At 39.7% G+C, this 19,449-nt stretch overlaps 1 protein-coding gene across 1 annotated transcript in view; it reads right to left on the minus strand.

Annotated features, from left to right (window-relative positions):
- The window catches only part of LRP1B (LDL receptor related protein 1B), a 1,871,059-nt gene that overhangs the window by 407,048 nt on the left and 1,444,562 nt on the right, over positions 1-19,449 (minus strand). Inside the window, exon 41 of the mRNA XM_073545568.1 lies at positions 15,371-15,742. Within this exon, the coding sequence (XP_073401669.1) occupies positions 15,371-15,742 (372 nt within the window). The remainder of the gene's footprint in view (positions 1-15,370; positions 15,743-19,449) is intronic.

Here is a 19,449-nt window from a genome sequence, read left to right on the forward strand (position 1 = left end):
CAGGAATTGAATCTCAATGTTTAAATTCATGAGAAGCCTTGATTTTTCAGGAAATTCAACTCAAACCCAAACCTCTGTCGATCAATCTGCTCCTCTTTTTAGTATGCATGTGAACTCTCAGGGACTATAAAACAGCCATGGTCAAAAGTGTTGGCACCATTGAAATTGTTCCAGAAAATGAAATATTTCTACCAGAAAATTATTGCAATTACTCATGTTTTGCTACACACATATATATTCCTTTGTGTGCATTGGAACAACACAAAAAAGAGACAAATACAGTGGGGCAAAAAAGTATTTAGTCAGTCAGCAATAGTGCAAGTTCCACCACTTAAAAAGATGAGAGGCGTCTGTAATTTACATCATAGGTAGACCTCAACTATGGGAGACAAACTGAGAAAAAAAAATCCAGAAAATCACATTGTCTGTTTTTTTTTCATTTTATTTGCATATTATGGTGGAAAATAAGTATTTGGTCAGAAACAAGCAAACAAGATTTCTGGCTCTCACAGACCTGTAACTTCTTCTTTAAGAGTCTCCTCTTTCCTCCACTCATTACCTGTAGTAATGGCACCTGTTTAAACTTGTTATCAGTATAAAAAGACACCTGTGCACACCCTCAAACAGTCTGACTCCAAACTCCACTATGGTGAAGACCAAAGAGCTGTCAAAGGACACCAGAAACAAAATTGTAGCCCTGCACCAGGCTGGGAAGACTGAATCTGCAATAGCCAACCAGCTTGGAGTGAAGAAATCAACTGTGGGAGCAATAATTAGAAAATGGAAGACATACAAGACCACTGATAATCTCCCTCGATCTGGTGCTCCACGCAAAATCCCACCCCGTGGGGTCAGAATGATCACAAGAACGGTGAGCAAAAATCCCAGAACCACGCGGGGGGACCTAGTGAATGAACTGCAGAGAGCTGGGACCAATGTAACAAGGCCTACCATAAGTAACACACTACGCCACCATGGACTCAGATCCTGCAGTGCCAGACATGTCCCACTGCTTAAGCCTGTACATGTCCGGGCCCGTCTGAAGTTTGCTAGAGAGCATTTGGATGATCAAGAGGAGTTTTGGGAGAATGTCCTATGGTCTGATGAAACCAAACTGGAACTGTTTGGTAGAAACACAATTTGTCGTGTTTGGAGGAAAAAGAATACTGAGTTGCATCCATCAAACACCATACCTACTGTAAAGCATGGTGGTGGAAACATCATGCTTTGGGGCTGTTTCTCTGCAAAGGGGCCAGGACGACTGATCCGGGTACATGAAAGAATGAATGGGGCCATGTATCGTGAGATTTTGAGTGCAAACCTCCTTCGATCAGCAAGGGCATTGAAGATGAAACGTGGCTGGGTCTTTCAACATGACAATGATCCAAAGCACACCGCCAGGGCAACGAAGGAGTGGCTTCGTAAGAAGCATTTCAAGGTCCTGGAGTGGCCTAGCCAGTCTCTAGATCTCAACCCTATAGAAAACCTTTTGAGGGAGTTGAAAGTCCGTGTTGCCAAGCGAAAAGCCAAAAACATCACTGCTCTAGAGGAGATCTGCATGGAGGAATGGGCCAACATACCAACAACAGTGTGTGGCAACCTTGTGAAGACTTACAGAAAACGTTTGACCTCTGTCATTGCCAACAAAGGATATATCACAAAGTATTGAGATGAAATTTTGTTTCTGACCAAATACTTATTTTCCACCATAATGTGCAAATAAAATGAAACAAAAACAGACAATGTGATTTTCTGGATTTTTTTTTTCTCAGTTTGTCTCCCATAGTTGAGGTCTACCTATGATGTAAATTACAGATGCCTCTCATCTTTTTAAGTGGTGGAACTTGCACTATTGCTGACTGACTAAATACTTTTTTGCCCCACTGTAGGCAAATTGGACATAATTTCACACAAAACCCCAAAATGGGCAGGATAAAATTGCTTGCTCATTTCCAAAATTGTGGGTAAACAACTTTATTTTAAGCATATGATGCTCGTTCAAACTCACCTGTGGCAAGTAACAGGTGTTGAAAATATGCAAATCACACCTGAAACCAGATAAAAGGAGGACAAGTTGACTCAATCTTTGCATTGTGTGTCTGTGTGTGCCACACTAATCATGGAGAATAGAAAGATGAGAAGAGAACTGTCTGAGAACTTAAGAACCAAAATTGTTGAAAAATGTAAAAAATCTCAAGGTTACAAGTCCATATCCAGAGATCTTGACAGATGAGACTAAGATAGAGCTTTTGGTAAAGCAAATCATTTTACTGTTTAACAGTTTGCGAAAAATGGAATGAGACCTACAAAGAAAAGAACACTCTTTACAGCCCAATCATTTCCCAATGTCTTCTGTTGAGAAACAATTGTACATTTTGGATTTTAACATGTGTGGTCTTTTACCACACAAGTAATAGCATGGGTGCCTTCTAGCCTTTTTGTGCCCAATCTATTTACTGCAGTAAACTTGCATGATCACTTGAGCTAAGGGTGCATATCTGTGCTAGATTAGGGGGATGTCATATCGGGGGGGGGGCAAAATCAGGAACCAACCCATGAAAGAAACACAACTGTAAGCAGCAGTACTAGCCTCTAAACCAGGCAAAAAAGTTACAACTGTGACCCAAATCTTTAGAGGAAGTGTTATAAACAACTTTTTATGGAACTCTTGGTTAACTGAGGAGGCTTCTTATTTAAGAACCTCATCCAATAACCTAAGAAGTGTCTCTTTACCTGAAAGACTTGCTGTAGCATGGTCATGTTTCCCATGGACAAGCTATCTATTTCAGTTTGCACTGTGTAATTCTTTAATTTCATTGTGGTGGAGCCAGGGCCGGACTGGCCATTTGGCAATTCTGGCAAATGCCAGAAGGGCCTGTTTGGTCATGGGCTGCCTTGTCTGCTACGTTGTTAACAGAATCGGTGTTCTCAAGACACTCATACTGTTAAGAGTTGTAATAGAGCACAAAGTTGCCGACTCCATCACTTACCCCAGCAGGCCACGGATATCATTAGAAATATTGGTCATGTAGTAAATCTTGCTTTCCTCCATCCAGGGTAATATTATTAATATATCACATCTGGTGCTTGGGGACAGGGACAGCATGGGCCTGTATGATTTCAAATGCCAGGGCTGAATTTCAGCCCAAGTCCGTACCTTGGTGGAGCTGTTGGAGAATTGAACACTTCATTCCTCCGATCAGAGAAACCTGTTAACAACTCATTGTCATGGGTGCCTTAAAACAGAAATGACTTTGCCAATTTCGCTTTTTTGATTTTGTTATTTCCTCCCCTTCTTCCCAGAGCCATAACCCTTTTATTTTTCTGACTACATAGATTGTATTAGGGCTTGTTTATAGTGGAACGAGTTCTGATTTTGAATGACACCATTCATTTTACCATATTGTACTGGGAAACAGGAAAAATAATTTAATTAGGGAGAAATTATGGAGAAAAAACAAACAAAAAAAAACGCAATTCTGCTATTGTTTATGGCATACATTTTGTGCCAAAAGAAGACCTTGCAATATGATACTGCCCATCAGTATGACTACGGTGACACCAAACATGTCTAGAATTTATTTTAGTGGTGCACAAAAAATGATAAGTTTGCCAAAAAATATTTCTTGGGTTGTCTTTTTCCGAGATCTGTAATTTTTTTGGTCAATGGAGCTGTGGGGTGTCTTATTTTTTGAAGGAAGTGATCATGTTTTTGATACCATTTTGGGATAGATGTGACATTTTAATAGCTTGTTACAGAATTTATGAAATTGAAGTGTCCACAAAAATTTAAATTTGGCGTTCTTAATTTTTTTTTTCATTTACGGTGTTTACCAGGTTAATTATTTTTATATTTCGATAGATTGGACTTTTCTGTAGGTGGCAATATTTCATACGTTTGTTTTTTTATATTTTTTATATCTTTATTTTTAATGGAACAAAAAGGGCGGTGTTTGCACTTTTATGCTTTTTTTATTTTTTAAACACTTTTTTTTTACTTTTCACTGCTTTTAATAGTCCCCTAAGGGAACTTGAAGCAGTATGTGTGTTAAATGTAGCTGTCAGAGTTTAATAACGGCATTCAACAGGTTAACAATTGCGATTAGAGCCCTGCTGCTCCCACAGTTGTTGCAGGAAGGTCCTACCTATAATATATCCGTGGATGTCATGAAGGGGTTAAATAATGTGGACTTATCCAATCTGTTATAAAACGGCATCAATCAATCGACTCTGGATGATTGTAGAGAAATTACATATAAACACCTTTAAGTAGATGGAAATAATGAAGTCTGGTTCCTCTCTCTGTACATACTCTATGGATAATTTTCATGCAAATTCGTAGGCAGCTTCATTTGATGTTTAATTCATATTTCCGAAAAAGAGACAAAAATATTTTTCTTTTCCTTTTTGAGAATTCAATTAAACGTACACCCCAGAGACTGCAATTATATAGTTCTATGGGAAGAAAATTAGCAAGCAACTCGTTAAAAAACAATCCCGGCAGGAAATAAACCAACAGCAACAAACTCAAGTCCAGAATGTCTGATTATATCCTCTTCGACATCAGCATCTCGGCATCGGAGGAGCTATAGAAGTTCATTATTGGGCAAATTAACGCACAACAAATCTTGAATGTAGGACGGTGAGTTCAATTGCTTTATTTTCTTCTAATTTCTGTTGCTTGTGGATGCAGCAAAGACAAAAAAAGCTCCACTATCACCATTGGTTAAGCCTTTAGATTATAGAACTCCTCAATACATTTCCTTTTTGGGTTCCGGCACATGACCGTATTTTTGATCCAGGTGCGATCCTACAAAATATCTGACCAATGTTATTCTATGGAACCATGCACATTTTTTCTTAGGACAGAACCGGCCCGGTGAAGAAACCCCAGCATGCCCAAGTTTGAACTGATATTCGGATTGCACTCGGCCATGCAAGTCGATGAGTCCGTAGAAAACATTGGACTCCACTCAGATAACATTTGAGTACAGTCCGATTTCCACAGACTGACAGAATGGAGAAGATGGAGACATTTTCTTTCCATCTTCTCATCCGAGAGAATCTGATCAGAGTGTGATTTGTATAATGGACCCAATCCTCTTGGATTCTTGGATGAGGAAACATACTCTCATGTGACCCGAGATATTTACTTTACGATGGCATAATATTGTATGTGCCAATGATTTCTCGGTTTCCCAGTGAACTCAGTTCACCCATTTCTATTGATGACTTGTCACCACGACAAGTGACCACTGCAGACAATCACTGGCTGCAGTAATGAGTTTAGCCACAGTCACAAGAAGTGTTGAGTAGACAGATTCCGGGATCGGGGAGGGGTTCACAGAGCATCACAGAGAGCATAGTTCACCATTTATGAGGCAAACCTGTTATGAACGGCGGAACACACTAAATAAAATATAAATAAAGTGTGTTCGCCGCTCGGGGGCCACCATGCAGTGGATGGAAAAACCGCAGCTAGGTGATGACAGAGCGGTAGTGTGCACAGGGCTTGACATCACCCGAGTACACAGGGCAATCTCTGTTAACTCACAGAGCTGCAACACAGAGAGAATAAGTCTGAGCATGTTAGTGTCACAGGTACTCAGAGTAACACATGCTGTAACACGGTCACAGGAGTAGCCCAAGATGGCGGTACTACGTCCAACTAGACCTACCGTAGATTCGTGTGTCGAGCGTCGCAACCGCGGACGCCCAAATAAGCTGCTACTGCAGCGCGGCGTAGATAGTGCCGCAGAGTGACACTGCTTAAACAGCAGGCGCGATGTCCGACGCTAGCAAGTGTGCCTGGAGCAATAGCGTGCTGGCACAGGTACTGGCTAAATAACTCAATCCCACACACAGTTGTATTATCCAAGGAAAGGGGTTTCAAATGAGTCATTCACCAGATCATGCAATCATCAACATACACACAGCAGCAAGTATGACTATACTAGCGCATGGTGGAACAGCCATGCGCACTTTTTATAGCAAACAGGACCTTCCGGAAGTCTCCCGAACACTGAGCTGAACCAATGGAATCAGGAGCAGGACCTGAGCACCTGACTCCTGAACTCCAATGGGAGATCGTCCCAGGATCATGCTCAGAGGATGGAATGAAGGACTTAGCCTCCGGAGAGAGTTGCTGCAAAGCAATCTCCTCTGCAATCTCTTCTGCAGTACACGAAGAGCAGGAGACTGCAGAATGTGAGGGTCTTGATTCCTGCATAGCGAGGGCAGAAATCAGACTCCTAACAAACCTAAGTCATTGGCCTACCAGTCAACTCATTCTGAAAAGTGAATAGGATCCAAATGTTGTGGAACCGTACGGTCTGTCAAGGTGACAATGCTTTATCTTTAATTGATTATTACTTATGTTTTATCGGACAACCTATGTCAGTATTTAAAAAAAATAATGTATTTTTTAATTAAAAGATATCATGCAATCATTATTAGGGAGTACACGCTTCGTAAATAATAACGCTCTGCTAAATTACCCGCCACTTGTTTGGTGGAGCTCCAGATTTTGCCATCTTCAGCGATTACTGCAACTTTCCACTGGTCAATTAATTAATTCAAGTGTTCAAAGATGGTAATTGGAACTCTGGAGGTACTAGGAAAGCACCATCCCACGTCAACAATGCATCGACCAGATGGTAGGAAGAAAGTGATGCTTCAGCTGTTTTCCAAATATAAGAGTAAGCTTTATTCCAACAACTTAAAATCATGACATTCGCAGGTACATCCAAAAAGATTTAATCCTTTTTCCTATGACGCTTCAGACCATACCCAGGTCCTTATTCATGAATAATGGGAATGGTCTGACATGTCGTAAGAAAACAAATTAAATCATTTTGGATATACATGCGAATGTCATGATTTTAAGATGTCGGAATAAAGCTTACTATTTTATTTGGAAAAAGGCTGAAGCATTACTTTCTTCCTTGAATTTTTTCTCGGCAGTAACGGCTTTCCCCATGCCGAGATCCCTACAACTGCCTTCACCGACGTGAGCTGGTAATCATCTTTTTAGCATTTTTGTACCGACCATATGGTATCTGAAGAAGAAAAAGTGAAATATGACATCAGGAGCCAAACCGCAACTCTCGGAATGAGCTTTCAAAAATTCACAAAGGGTAAACTCATAGGATAACATGAAAAAGATACACCGATTTTCACCCTAAGGTGAGATGATATGTAGCCATGGGATCATATTTTTAGACTCTCTATCCAAGCTTTTAGAAATAATCATCAAACACCTTACAATTTCATAACATGAACCAATCAATGCGTTTAAACAAACTAAATTCATATTCTTATTTATAAATAAGACCAAAGTAATTAATTCTCTATTCACGTTGGAGGCGGCTCAGGCTGAAAACAAGTCAGACAAAATTCTTCATATGTCTCTGCTTATACAAGTGCTTGTAAAACAAATTCTTCATATAAAGCTCCGCATCGATGCAAAATTAATGAGTACAACGTCTATGTCTCAACAAGTCGATGGATCTCAGAAAGAAGCCAAATGTAACAAGTTCACGTGCTGCTTAGTTTTTAATGCAAGTTGAGAAAATATGAAAACAAGACAAGCCTACAAAGTTTGAGGTTTTGTTTTGTGGAATCGATAACAAGGATCGAAATACATCATCGTCCTGCAAGATCGTCTAGAATACCAAGCTCATTAGGCAGTTATTATTATTATTATATTTAGCATTCCATTGTTGTGCCACTGTGCTTTGAGGTCATGTAATGGGGGTTCTCTGAGAAGAAACTGATCGGTGAATCTCTGTAGTGAACACAATACTGCAGAGCCAGGCTTTTGGTTGGACACACTTTGATTTTTGTGCAGTTATGAACATGCACACAAAAGAAAAAAAACCCAATCAGGTAGACATAGTGCAGCTAGAAATGTGTTTCATTGTATTGTATTTTCAGGGTTTTAAAAATTAAAACCTTCTGCCCTCTATTTCTTGCAATGCCTAATGATTAGTGATGAGCGAGTATACTCGGTGCTCGCGTTTTCCCGAGCATGCTCGGGTGTCCTCCGAGTATTTTGGCGTGCTCAGAGATTTAGTTTGTATTGACACAGCTGTATGATTTGCGGCTGCTAGACAGGCTGAATACATGTGAGGATTGCCTGTTTGTTTGGAATTCCACACATACTCGCTCATCACTACTAATGATACTTTAGAACTGTTCTATCTTCTGGGAGCCATTTAGGTGTTCAACCCTTCTTGCATCCTCTTCCTCTCAGAGTGCAGTCTCCCACTCACAGGAAGGAGAGATACTTCAGCTACATTCCTTCATTACCTCTCTACCCTCTTTTAATTTAGTTTTTTTTACAGACTACCTGCATGCCGAAATCTGAGAAAAACACCATTGTCTTCCAGCTAAAAATATTCCTATGTGTTCACTGAAATTTTAACAAGTTATAGCACGTATGACACTTTATAACAGGTGTACATTAAATGACATAGAAATATTTTTTCAAAAGGTAGACAACTCTGAATAAGGCAATTACAAAGAGGGGCCCGTCACTTACTCAAAAAAGTTGAATAAAATACATTATAAAAAAAGCTCTGAGCATCCCTGATTCTGTCACTCTTTTCCATTTTGCTCTACATCGCTCCATTGCAGAGATATTCAAATTTGTATCTTTCGTAACTCAGTATGTGAAATCTTTTCTTCGTAGTTCAACTAGGCAGATTGTTTACAAATTTATCTGGGGGGCATGCACTTTCGCCCCTCCGCTGCAATCACAGTTTAACATCCGATCTATCAGACTCAGATGCTGCGAAGCTGTGATTGACAACATCTGGAAGAGAGGTGCGAAAGAACATAACCCCCAGAGAAGACTCTGAAAAAATGTCCAGTTGGACTACAAAGGAGAGATTTCACATACTGTGCTCCAAAAGAAAGAAATGGCAATATCTCTGCAACGGAGTTATGCAAGGCAAAATGTAAAAGATTGGCAGAATCAGGGGACCTCAGGGATTTTTACAATGTATTTAACATTTGTTTGAGCAAATGACAGTTTCTCTTTAAGGAATCAACCTTTCACTGACCAAAATTTGCCTATCATCCTAATTATCTCCAGTGTGTGTCATTGTATCCACAGGGAGAAAAAATACTGTATATTCAAAGTTGACTCCAGTAATTAATGACTGAAATCTCATCGCAGGCAGACAGACAAGGTTACGATAACTTTGACTGTATAACTCCATTGTATTCACCAATTCCAAATAAATATTAAATAAATGAAAAATCTTCCCAATGAGTAAATATAAATAGTTTATGTAAATAGGCTTCAAAAAGTTGCTGGAACATAAGAATCTAAAACTTTAACAACTAATTTTGTTGACAAATCCAAATAATAAGATATTCAAACCATGGGAGCGATTACAAAGTTAAGGCAAAGTCAACATCAACAAATCACGTAACTTTTTAAATATGATGTGTCAGATGGATTAATCCTCCCCAAGCTGTCTATACGGACATGCAGGAAGGTGAAAAAAATGATAATTTAATATCTGCAATTTGATATTCCAGAGAAATCCAGGTTTTTCTTAAATGTAAGTTAATTCTTCCTAGCTATGGGAAGAAGTTGCCTTGAAAATAACTCCACTTCCAGAGCTTATTTTAAATTAGTGGGGCAGTTACCAGTGTGAGACAAGTAACTAACACAGAACAGAAGAATAGAAATTTGACTTCTTGCAACACAAATTTTTGCAGCTCTCTGAGCTCTGCTGTATTGTAACAATATTGCAACCCTGTCTGCCTTTGAGTTTGAAGCTGAGAGGAGCCTGCAGATGTGTCAGTTATAACCATACACAGCTCTGCAGTGAGATCAGAAGAGAAGAGAAGCCATTATACATCACTGGTAACACTGGTAACTTTCACATATCACGGGTAACACTGGTAACCATCACATATCATGGGTACCACTGGTAACCATCACATATCAATGATACCACTGGTAACCATCACATATCACGGGTAATACTGGTAACCATCACATATCACTGGTACCACAGGTAATCATCACATATCATGGATAACACTGATAACCATCTCATATCACTGGTAACACTAGTAGCCATCACATATCACACCGGTAACTCCCCTTCATGTAAAATAAGTTCTGGAGGATTTATCAACAATAAGGCATCTGATATGAGAATAAAAAAGGTATCACTTTCTTCAGCATTCTATAATTTGTATGCCAATACTAATAGTTGTGGACAAAAGTATTGACACCCCTGCAATTCTGTCAGATAATACTCAGTTTCTTCCTGAAAACGATTGCAAACACAAATTCTTTGTTATTATTATCTTCATTTAATTTGTCTTAAATGAAAAAACACAAAAAGAATTGTCCTAAAACCAAATTGGATATAATTCCACACCAAACATAAAAAAGAGGGTGGCTAAAAGTATTGGCACTGTTCAAAAAATCATGTGATGCTTCTCTAATTTGTGTAATTAACAGCACCTGTAACTTACCTGTGGCACCTAACAGGTGTTGGCAATAACTAAATCACACTTGCAGCCAGTTGACGTGGATTAAAGTTGACTCAACCTCTGTCCTGTGTCCTTGTGTGTACCACATTGAGCATGGAGAAAAGAAAGAAGACCAAAGAACTGTCTGAGGACTTGAGGAACCAAATTGTGAGGAAGCATGAGCAATCTCAAGGCTACAAGTCCATCTCCAAAGACCTGAATGTTCCTGTGTCTACCGTGCGCAGTGTCATCAAGAAGTAAGCCCATGGCACTGTGGCTAACCTCCCTAGATGTGGATGGAAAAGAAAAATTGACAAGAGATTTCAATGCAAGATTGTGCGGATGTTGGATAAAGAACCTTGACTAACATCCAAACAAGTTCAAGCTGCCCTGCAGTCCGAGGGTACAACAGTGTCAACCCGTACTATCCGTCGGCGTCTGAATGAAAAGGGACTGTATGGTAGGAGACCCAGGAAGACCCCACTTCTTACCCCGAGACATAAAAAAGCCAGGCTGGAGTTTGCCAAAACTTACCTGAAAAAGCCTAAAACATTTTGGAAGAATGTTCTCTGGTCAGATGAGACAAAAGTAGAGCTTTTTGGGCAAAGGTATCAACATAGAGTTTACAGGAGAAAAAAAGAGGCATTCAAAGAAAAGAACACGGTCCCTACAGTCAAACATGGCGGAGGTTCCCTGATGTTTTGGGGTTGCTTTGCTGCCTCTGGCACTGGACTGCTTGACCGTTTGCATGGCATTATGAAGTCTGAAGACTACCAACAAATTTTGCAGCATAATATAGGGCCCAGTGTGAGAAAGCTGGGTCTCCCTCAGAGGTCATGGGTCTTCCAGCAGGACAATGACCCAAAACACACTTCAAAAGCACTAGAAAATGGTTTGAGAGAAAGCACTGGAGACTTCTAAAGGTGGCCAGCAATGAGTCCAGACCTGAATCCCATAGAACACCTGTGGAGAGATCTAAAAATGGCAGTTTGGAGAAGGCACCCTTCAAATATCAGGGACCTGGAGCAGTTTGCTAAAGAAGAATGGTCTAAAATTCCAGCAGAGCATTGTAAGAAACTCATTGATGGTTACCGGAAGCGGTTGGTCGCAGTTATTTTGGCTAAAGGTTGTGCAACCAAGTATTAGGCTGAGGGTGCCAATACTTTTGTTTGGCCCATTTTTGGAGTTTTGTGTGAAATGATCAGTTTTGCTTTTTGCTTCATTCTCTTTTGTGTTTTTTCATTTAAGACAAATTAAATGAAGATAATAATACCAAAGAATTTGTGTTTGCAATCATTTTCAGGAAGAAACTGAGTATTATCTGACTGAATTGCAGGGGTGTCAATACTTTTGGCCACAACTGTAGATAGGTCAAATGTGGTGACAGATTCCCTTTATAGTATAATATCATCTATAACAATAATTTTTAACCTGTGGCTCTCCGGTTGCAGAAAAATGTCACCTTACAACATTTCATAACTGATGTGTAGCTTTACTTCTACAGAAAAAAACTGAGGTTTAAGACCACCAGTAGAGATTGCTGAAGAAGACCACTCATCAATAGAGATAAGATGCCATCTACTACTTGGGGGGGAGGGTATTCCTTTTATAGGAGGGGAAGACAGTGCAGATAGAGACCTGGGCACAAATAATGACATTGGGGGTGGGGGTGGGGGTGGCAGGGGGGATGGGGTTAGAACAGTTAATAATTTAAGAAAGAATAGAGGTACAGAGAGATACATAAAGTGCATGTATACTAATGCCAGAAGTCTCGCCAACAAAATGGAGGAATTGGAGTTAATGTTGCTGGAACATAATTATGACATGGTGGGGATATCTGAGACATGGCTGGACGAGAGCCATGACTGGGCGGTTAATTTACAGGGCTATAGTCTGTTCAGAAATGACCGTACAAATAAGCGAGGGGGAGGCGTGTGTTTATATGTAAAATCATCCTTAAAACCCATCCTTCGTGATAATATATATGAATCTAATGAAAATGTAGAGTCCCTGCGGGTAGAGATAAGGGGAGGGGGGAAAAATAATAAATTACTGATAGGGGTTTGTTATAAATCTCCAAAAATAATGGAAGCAACAGAGAATATCCTCATAAAGCAAATAGATGAAGCAGCGACTAAAGGAGAAGTCATTATTATGGGGGACTTCAACTACCCTGAAATACATTGGGGAACCGAAACCTGCAGTTCCAGCAAAGGTGATAGGTGTCTGACAACGATGAGAGACAATTACCTTTCACCACTGGTTCAGGACCCGACAAGAGGGGGGGCACTGCTAGACCTAATATTAACCAACAGGCCAGACCGCATATCAAATGTAAGGGTTGAGGGTCACTTGGGTAATAGTGATCACAAGATAATAAGTTTTCATGTATCCTTTAATAAGATGTGTAGTAGAGGGGTTACAAGGACACTAAACTTCAGGAAGGCAAATTTCCAACGGATGAGAGATGATCTTGGTGCAATTAACTGGGACGATATCCTGAGACATAAAAATACACAAAGAAAATGGGAGACGTTTATTAGCATCCTGAATAGGAGCTGTGCACAATATATACCGTATGGGAATAAACATGCGAGAAATAGGAGGAGACCACTATGGCTAAATAGAGCTGTAAGGGGAGCAATAAGAGATAAAAATAAAGCATTTAGAGAATTAAAGCAAGTAGGTAGTGATGAGGCATTAAATAAATACAGAAGATTAAATAAATTCTGTAAAAAGCAAATCAAGGCAGCAAAGATTGAGACAGAGAGACTCATTGCCAGAGAAAGTAAAAATAATCCCAAAATATTCTTTAACTACATAAATAGTAAGAAGCTAAAAAATGATAGTGTTGGCCCCCTTAAAAATAGTCTGGGTGAAATGGTGGATGAGGATGAGGAAAAAGCCAATATGCTAAATGACTTTTTTTCAACAGTATTTACACAAGAAAATCCCATGACGGATAACATGATCAGGGATAAAAATTCTCCATTAAATGTCACCTGCTTAACCCAGCAGGAAGTACGGCGGCGTCTACAAATCACTAAAATTGACAAATCCCCGGGCCCGGATGGGATACACCCACGAGTACTGCAGGAATTAAGCACAGTCATAGATAGACCACTATTTTTAATCTTTAAAGATTCCATAATAACAGGGTCTGTACCACAGGACTGGCGTATAGCAAATGTGGTGCCAATATTCAAAAAGGGGACAAAAACTGAACTTGGAAATTATAGGCCAGTAAGTTTAACCTCAACTGTGGGTAAAATCCTGGAGGGTTTTCTAAGAGATACTATACTGTAGTATCTGGAGAAGAATAACCTTATGACCCAATATCAACATGGGTTTACAAGAGACCGTTCCTGTCAGACTAATCTGATAAGCTTTTATGAACAGGTAAGTTCCGGACTGGACCAAGGGAATGTAGTGGACGTGGTGTACATGGACTTTTCAAAAGCTTTTGATACGGTGCCACACAAAAGGTTGATACATAAAATGAGAACAATGGGGATAGGGGAAAATATGTGTAGGTGGGTTAAGAGCTGGCTCAGGGATAGGAAACAAAGGGTGGTTATTAATGGAGCACACTCGGACTGGGTCACGGTTAGCAGTGGGGTACCACAGGGGTCAGTTTTGGGCCCGCTTCTTTTTAACATATTTATTAATGACCTTGTAGGGGGCATAGAGAGTAGAATTTCAATATTTGCAGATGACACTAAACTCTGCAGGGTAATTAATACAGAGGAGGACAATTTTATATTACAGGAGGATTTATGTAAACTAGAAGCTTGGGCTGATAAATGGCAAATGAGCTTTAATGGGGATAAATGTAAGGTCATGCACTTGGGTAGAACGAACAAGTTGTATAATTATGTGCTTAATTGTAAAACACTGGGCAAAACAGTCACTGAAAAAGACCTGGGTGTATGGGTGGACGACAAACTCACATTTAGTGGCCAGAGTCAAGCAGCTGCTGCAAAGGCAAATAAAATAATGGGATGCATTAAAAGAGGCATAGATGCTCATGAGGAGAACATAATTTTACCTCTATATAAGTCACTAGTGCGACCACACTTAGAATACTGTGTACAGTTCTGGTCTCCGGTGTATAAGAAAGACATAGCTGAACTGGAGCGGGTGCAGAGAAGAGCGACCAAGGTTATTAGGGAACTAGGGGGTCTGCAATACCAAGACAGGTTATTACACTTGGGGTTATTTAGTTTGGAGAATCGAAGGCTTAGGGGTGATCTTATTACAATGTATAAATATATGTGGGGACAATGCCAAGACCTTTCTAATGATCTTTTTACTCTTAGACCTGTGACGGGGACAAAGGGGCATCCTCTACGTCTGGAGGAAAGAAGGTTTAAGCATACTCACAGACGCGGATTCTTTATTGTAAGAGCAGTGAGACTATGGAACTCTCTGCCATATGATGTTGTAATGAGTGATTCACTACTAAAATTTAAGAAGGGACTGGATGCCTTTCTTGAAAAGTATAATATTACAGGGTATATACACTAGTTTCCTTAATATTGCGTTGATCCAGGGAGCTAGTCTGATTGCCGTATGTGGAGTCGGGAAGGAAATTTTTCCCCAATGTGAAGCTTACTGTTGCCACATGGGTTTTTTTTGCCTTCCTCTGGATCAACATGTTAGGGCAAGTTAGGATAGGATATGGGTTGAACTAGATGGACTCAAAGTCTCCCTTCAACCTTAATAACTATGTTACTATGTTACTATGCAAACCACAATGCACTATATAAAAAATAGACTTCAATCTCGTTCTTAATAAAAAAATATGTAGACTTCTATGTGCCCTTAAAAATGTCATTATTTTTCAGTAAAAAGGTCAATGTTCACTTACTTTCAATAATTATTTTTCTTCCCGTCCAGTCGTCTTTGATAAATTGGATATTTCCATAATGAGCATCACTGTAGAAAATGCGGTTATTGCCTTTTTCACTGAAGTTGTAATCAAATGCCAAGGAAATAATATTTTTGAAGTATTCCTGATTTTCGTAAGGTTGTACAGGTGAATTCAAGTTAGTTTCATCAGAAAGATGAATACTCTTCAAAACCGTTCTTCCAGAATACAGCAAATAACCCTCGTGTTTTAGACAAGTAATCCCATTTTTGGCTAGATATCCATGAGCGCAAGCACACGTCCTTTGCATATTCCCCCGGTATAAGCAAATTTGTTGACATCCACCATTGTTTTTAGCACAGATGTTGGTTCCTATAGAGAGGAGAAAAAAAAAAGACATTTTGTGACTGCCGCAGGTCACTGACCATGTTTATTCTACACTTTTATTTAGTTCCCATAAGGTTCATCTGTGTAAACACTTGGCTTCCTAATGAGAACTGAAACCAATTTATGTGGACAATTTTTTTTACAAAATCTAAAAGAAATAAAATCAAAAGTTCAAGTGTAATCATTTAATTTTTGGGGGTGGGAAGAGTTACATACTAATAGGAGAGCCGTTAGGTTAGACATGTATAGATCTAAAATTATCAATATAAAAAAAGAAACTTTTGTCCCAGCATCATGAATTTTGCAGACATAGTGAGACAATGGTAAAATCAACTGTAGCTCAACCCAAGTCAAGTTAATACTAACAAAAGGCCATTCTTAGAAAAACCTTTTGGAAGGCTGTTAAAAGTATCTGAAAATTTTTGAAAAAAAATGTTCAGCAGTTCTTGGTCAGGTCATCTGTTGGCAAAATCAGAATTTCTTTTACTTCAAAATGGATTCTATTGAATTCTGACCAAATTTTGATTAGATATTAGAAAAAACTTTTTGACAGTTAGAGTGATCAATGAGTGGAACAGGCTGCCACGAGAAGTGGTGAGTTCTCCTTCAATGGAAGTCTTCAAACAGAGGCTGGACAGACATCTAACTGGGATGATTTAGCGAATCCTGCTTTGAGCAGGGGGTTGGACCAGATGGCCCAGGAGGTCCCTTCCAACTCTACGATTCTATGATTCTATGAAAATTGCTGCCCTGATCCTATGCCCTGATCCACACTTGACAAATGCCTCTATGTGGGCACATAAGTGGTGGGTTTTTTTTCGGGGTGGACAACAAAGTCATGGTATTGGATGCTTTGCGTTTGGCTGACCTTTGACTGGATAAATGTTGGGATATTTTAGAGCACACTTACGAAAACTTTTTTGTCCAACTTGGTTCTAAGACCATGGCAGTATCTCCATGGATTTTGTATAGGAGTTTATTAAGAAGATATGCATGATGTCATCATTGTGGTGTGATCATGTCTGGCCTCGCACCATGCCTATGAATCAGAAGAGACTCCAAGGATGCTGGAAGGTAGGAGGAAGTTTGCAGAGCTTTGGTTGGTGGACCAGAATAATTTAATTTGGGCTGGACCAGGGTCTTTGGGAATCCATCTGCTCAACTGTATATTGAATCCTCTTTGTATCATTTGTAATTTCTAAAAAAAACTCTTACTTAAGGAAGCGCTCACATCAAAGTTTTTATACTCTTAATATGTTGCAAATTAGCACTGCGTACTCACAATTGCTCATTTTGCCTTTCTACCCAGTTAATTCTTCTCTTTTCTCTGCTCTATGTAGTGTAAGTCAGCGGTAGCACCATATGCAGTGAAGAGACAGTGACCCACAAAATTCAAACACAAAAGTCGTTTTAATGTGTCGTCTTCACACATAAAAGTCCAAATTCACACAATTGCATATAACTTCAGTGCATAAAACTTCAGTGCATATTATCAGTGTTCAGTTCACACCAGTTCATAGCACTTCATAGTACACAGCATCGTCACTACACACGCTAGTCCTCCTGTGACTAGTTCCCATGGGTGTCCTGCACCGCTTGTATCACAGTCTCTATTCACAGTCGTACACAGTCCAGGATATCCTCCAGATCACAGCCGGGCACCATATCCACCTGTATTGCAATAGTTACAAGCCAGTCCTCTTTCGGGCACAGGACATCCACCTCTGGTTCACCTCCAGGCACAGGTCTGTCCACATCCAAGACCAGTTAGCGTGGACGACTTGCATCACTGTGTACGCTGTCAGTGCCAAGCCTATTGGATCCACTCTGTCCTGTGCTCTGCACACCAACTACTCTGCGCAGCAACAAGCACCAACTCACTCTGGCCCTGACACACCTGAGACTCACTCAGAACTCCTCAGATGTACTCAGACCTTTTCCTGCATGATTTGTAACACAGCAAACTGTGGCTTCCAACCGCATGGAAAACCTGGATCCGGAATGAAACAGACTGCAACACTATCATACTGCAATCTGTTTCAAACACAACATCCAGAGCATGTTTTCCCTACCTCTGTCTTGGACACTAACATGTCCAAGACTAACACTTTTATTATCAGTCTGTATTGCAGTTACACCTATGCCCGTGACTACCATGCACAACTATGATCTTCTTACACCCCTGTGCATATCCTGGGGAGACTACACAGCGACCCCTGTGACATCGGTCCCTGCTTCCCCATTGCAATCCCAGCTATGCCTGTGACCGCAATGTATTATCATAACCTCAATACGCCTCTGTGAGTATTTTCGGGAGAACACACAGCGCCCCCTAGCTGTAACAGGGGTCACTGCCTCACAGTAGAAACAGGAAGTCTCTTTTTCCGGCATGAGTCACCCACCTCTTCCACTCCTGACACAGCTGCTCCCTTCTACCCCTGCCAGTGGCTTTTGCAGTGATGACTCATGCAGGGAAAAAAAAGACTTCCTGTTTCTACATAAAGCTTAGAAGGATTCAGCTAGCCACTTTTTAGTCATAGACCTAATAAAAGAGGAGAATTAACCTAGTATAAGGGAAAAATGAGCAATTGTAAGTACACAGTGCTGTATAATATGATGATTGTAATATATATATAGTCTATGAACATTTTGATTGGAGTGTTTCTTTAAAAGGTGCTCAGTCTCCCATGGAGGTGGGGGTAGGTTAAAGCACCAGTGGTCTGGGTGACTCCTCTTTATGACCTCCATAAGCTCTACTAGGACTGGATGACATCTGCAGCCACAAAGTCTTCAACAGCTTGTGAGCATTGATTGTTACGGGATGATCCTAGAGGATAAATATTGTTATAACATTTATATTTGTTTATATTCAATCATTTCAGATAAAGGATGAAAGTCTTTAATTAAATTATCCAGTCACTTCTTAAAACTTCACTTACAAAGCAAGCCTTAAAATACAAGAAAGAAAATTAACTTTGCTTTCAGCATTTTGCCTAAGACAAATGAGACAAAGGCAACTTGAAAAGAAACACGCTGTCTCCGTATAATCATCCATATATCGACTCGTACAAACATCTTTCTAAATTGAATGAAAGCGTTCTCTAATTAACACTCATTCATTGCTAATTAGGAATGTAAAACTCTGAGGACTTGGCAAAAGTTTGCGGAAAAGCCACTGCAACTCGTCTGAATTTGAAATCGTAAAGCTTTTTGTTGTACGGTTGTTCATAATTCTGAATGGTTCCACCTTGCTTCATAGGGTGGAAAATCATTAAAGCAAGCTTATGACTCGGGCGTCTCTATTTCTTCGAACTCTTAGCTTTGCGAAGACTCCACCTCCCTATCGGTTCTATGATCATAATTCTATTTTTTTGACCAAGCAATTTTGGAATTCGGAATCTTTTTTTTATTATTATCTTTTTTTCATCTTGGTGTTCCAGACTTGTTAGTTTTTTATTTTCATTATAGAACATTAATTTATTATTATATTACATTTTTATAAATAGGATGTATGTCCAAATCCATGAAAAACAGTTTTTATGGGAAATCCTATTAAATAAAGATTCGAAATGTCAGCATATTTAGATAATTTTAATGGTGTTGTCCAATAAAGATAAGTTATCGCCAATCCAAAGGATAGGCGATAACTTATAGACTGGTGGATGTGTGACCTCTATGACCTTCACCGATCG

Source organism: Dendrobates tinctorius, unplaced genomic scaffold (assembly GCF_039654945.1).
Source record: "Dendrobates tinctorius isolate UK_male_01 unplaced genomic scaffold, ASM3965494v1 ptg000143l, whole genome shotgun sequence".
Lineage (NCBI taxonomy): Eukaryota > Metazoa > Chordata > Amphibia > Anura > Dendrobatidae > Dendrobates > Dendrobates tinctorius.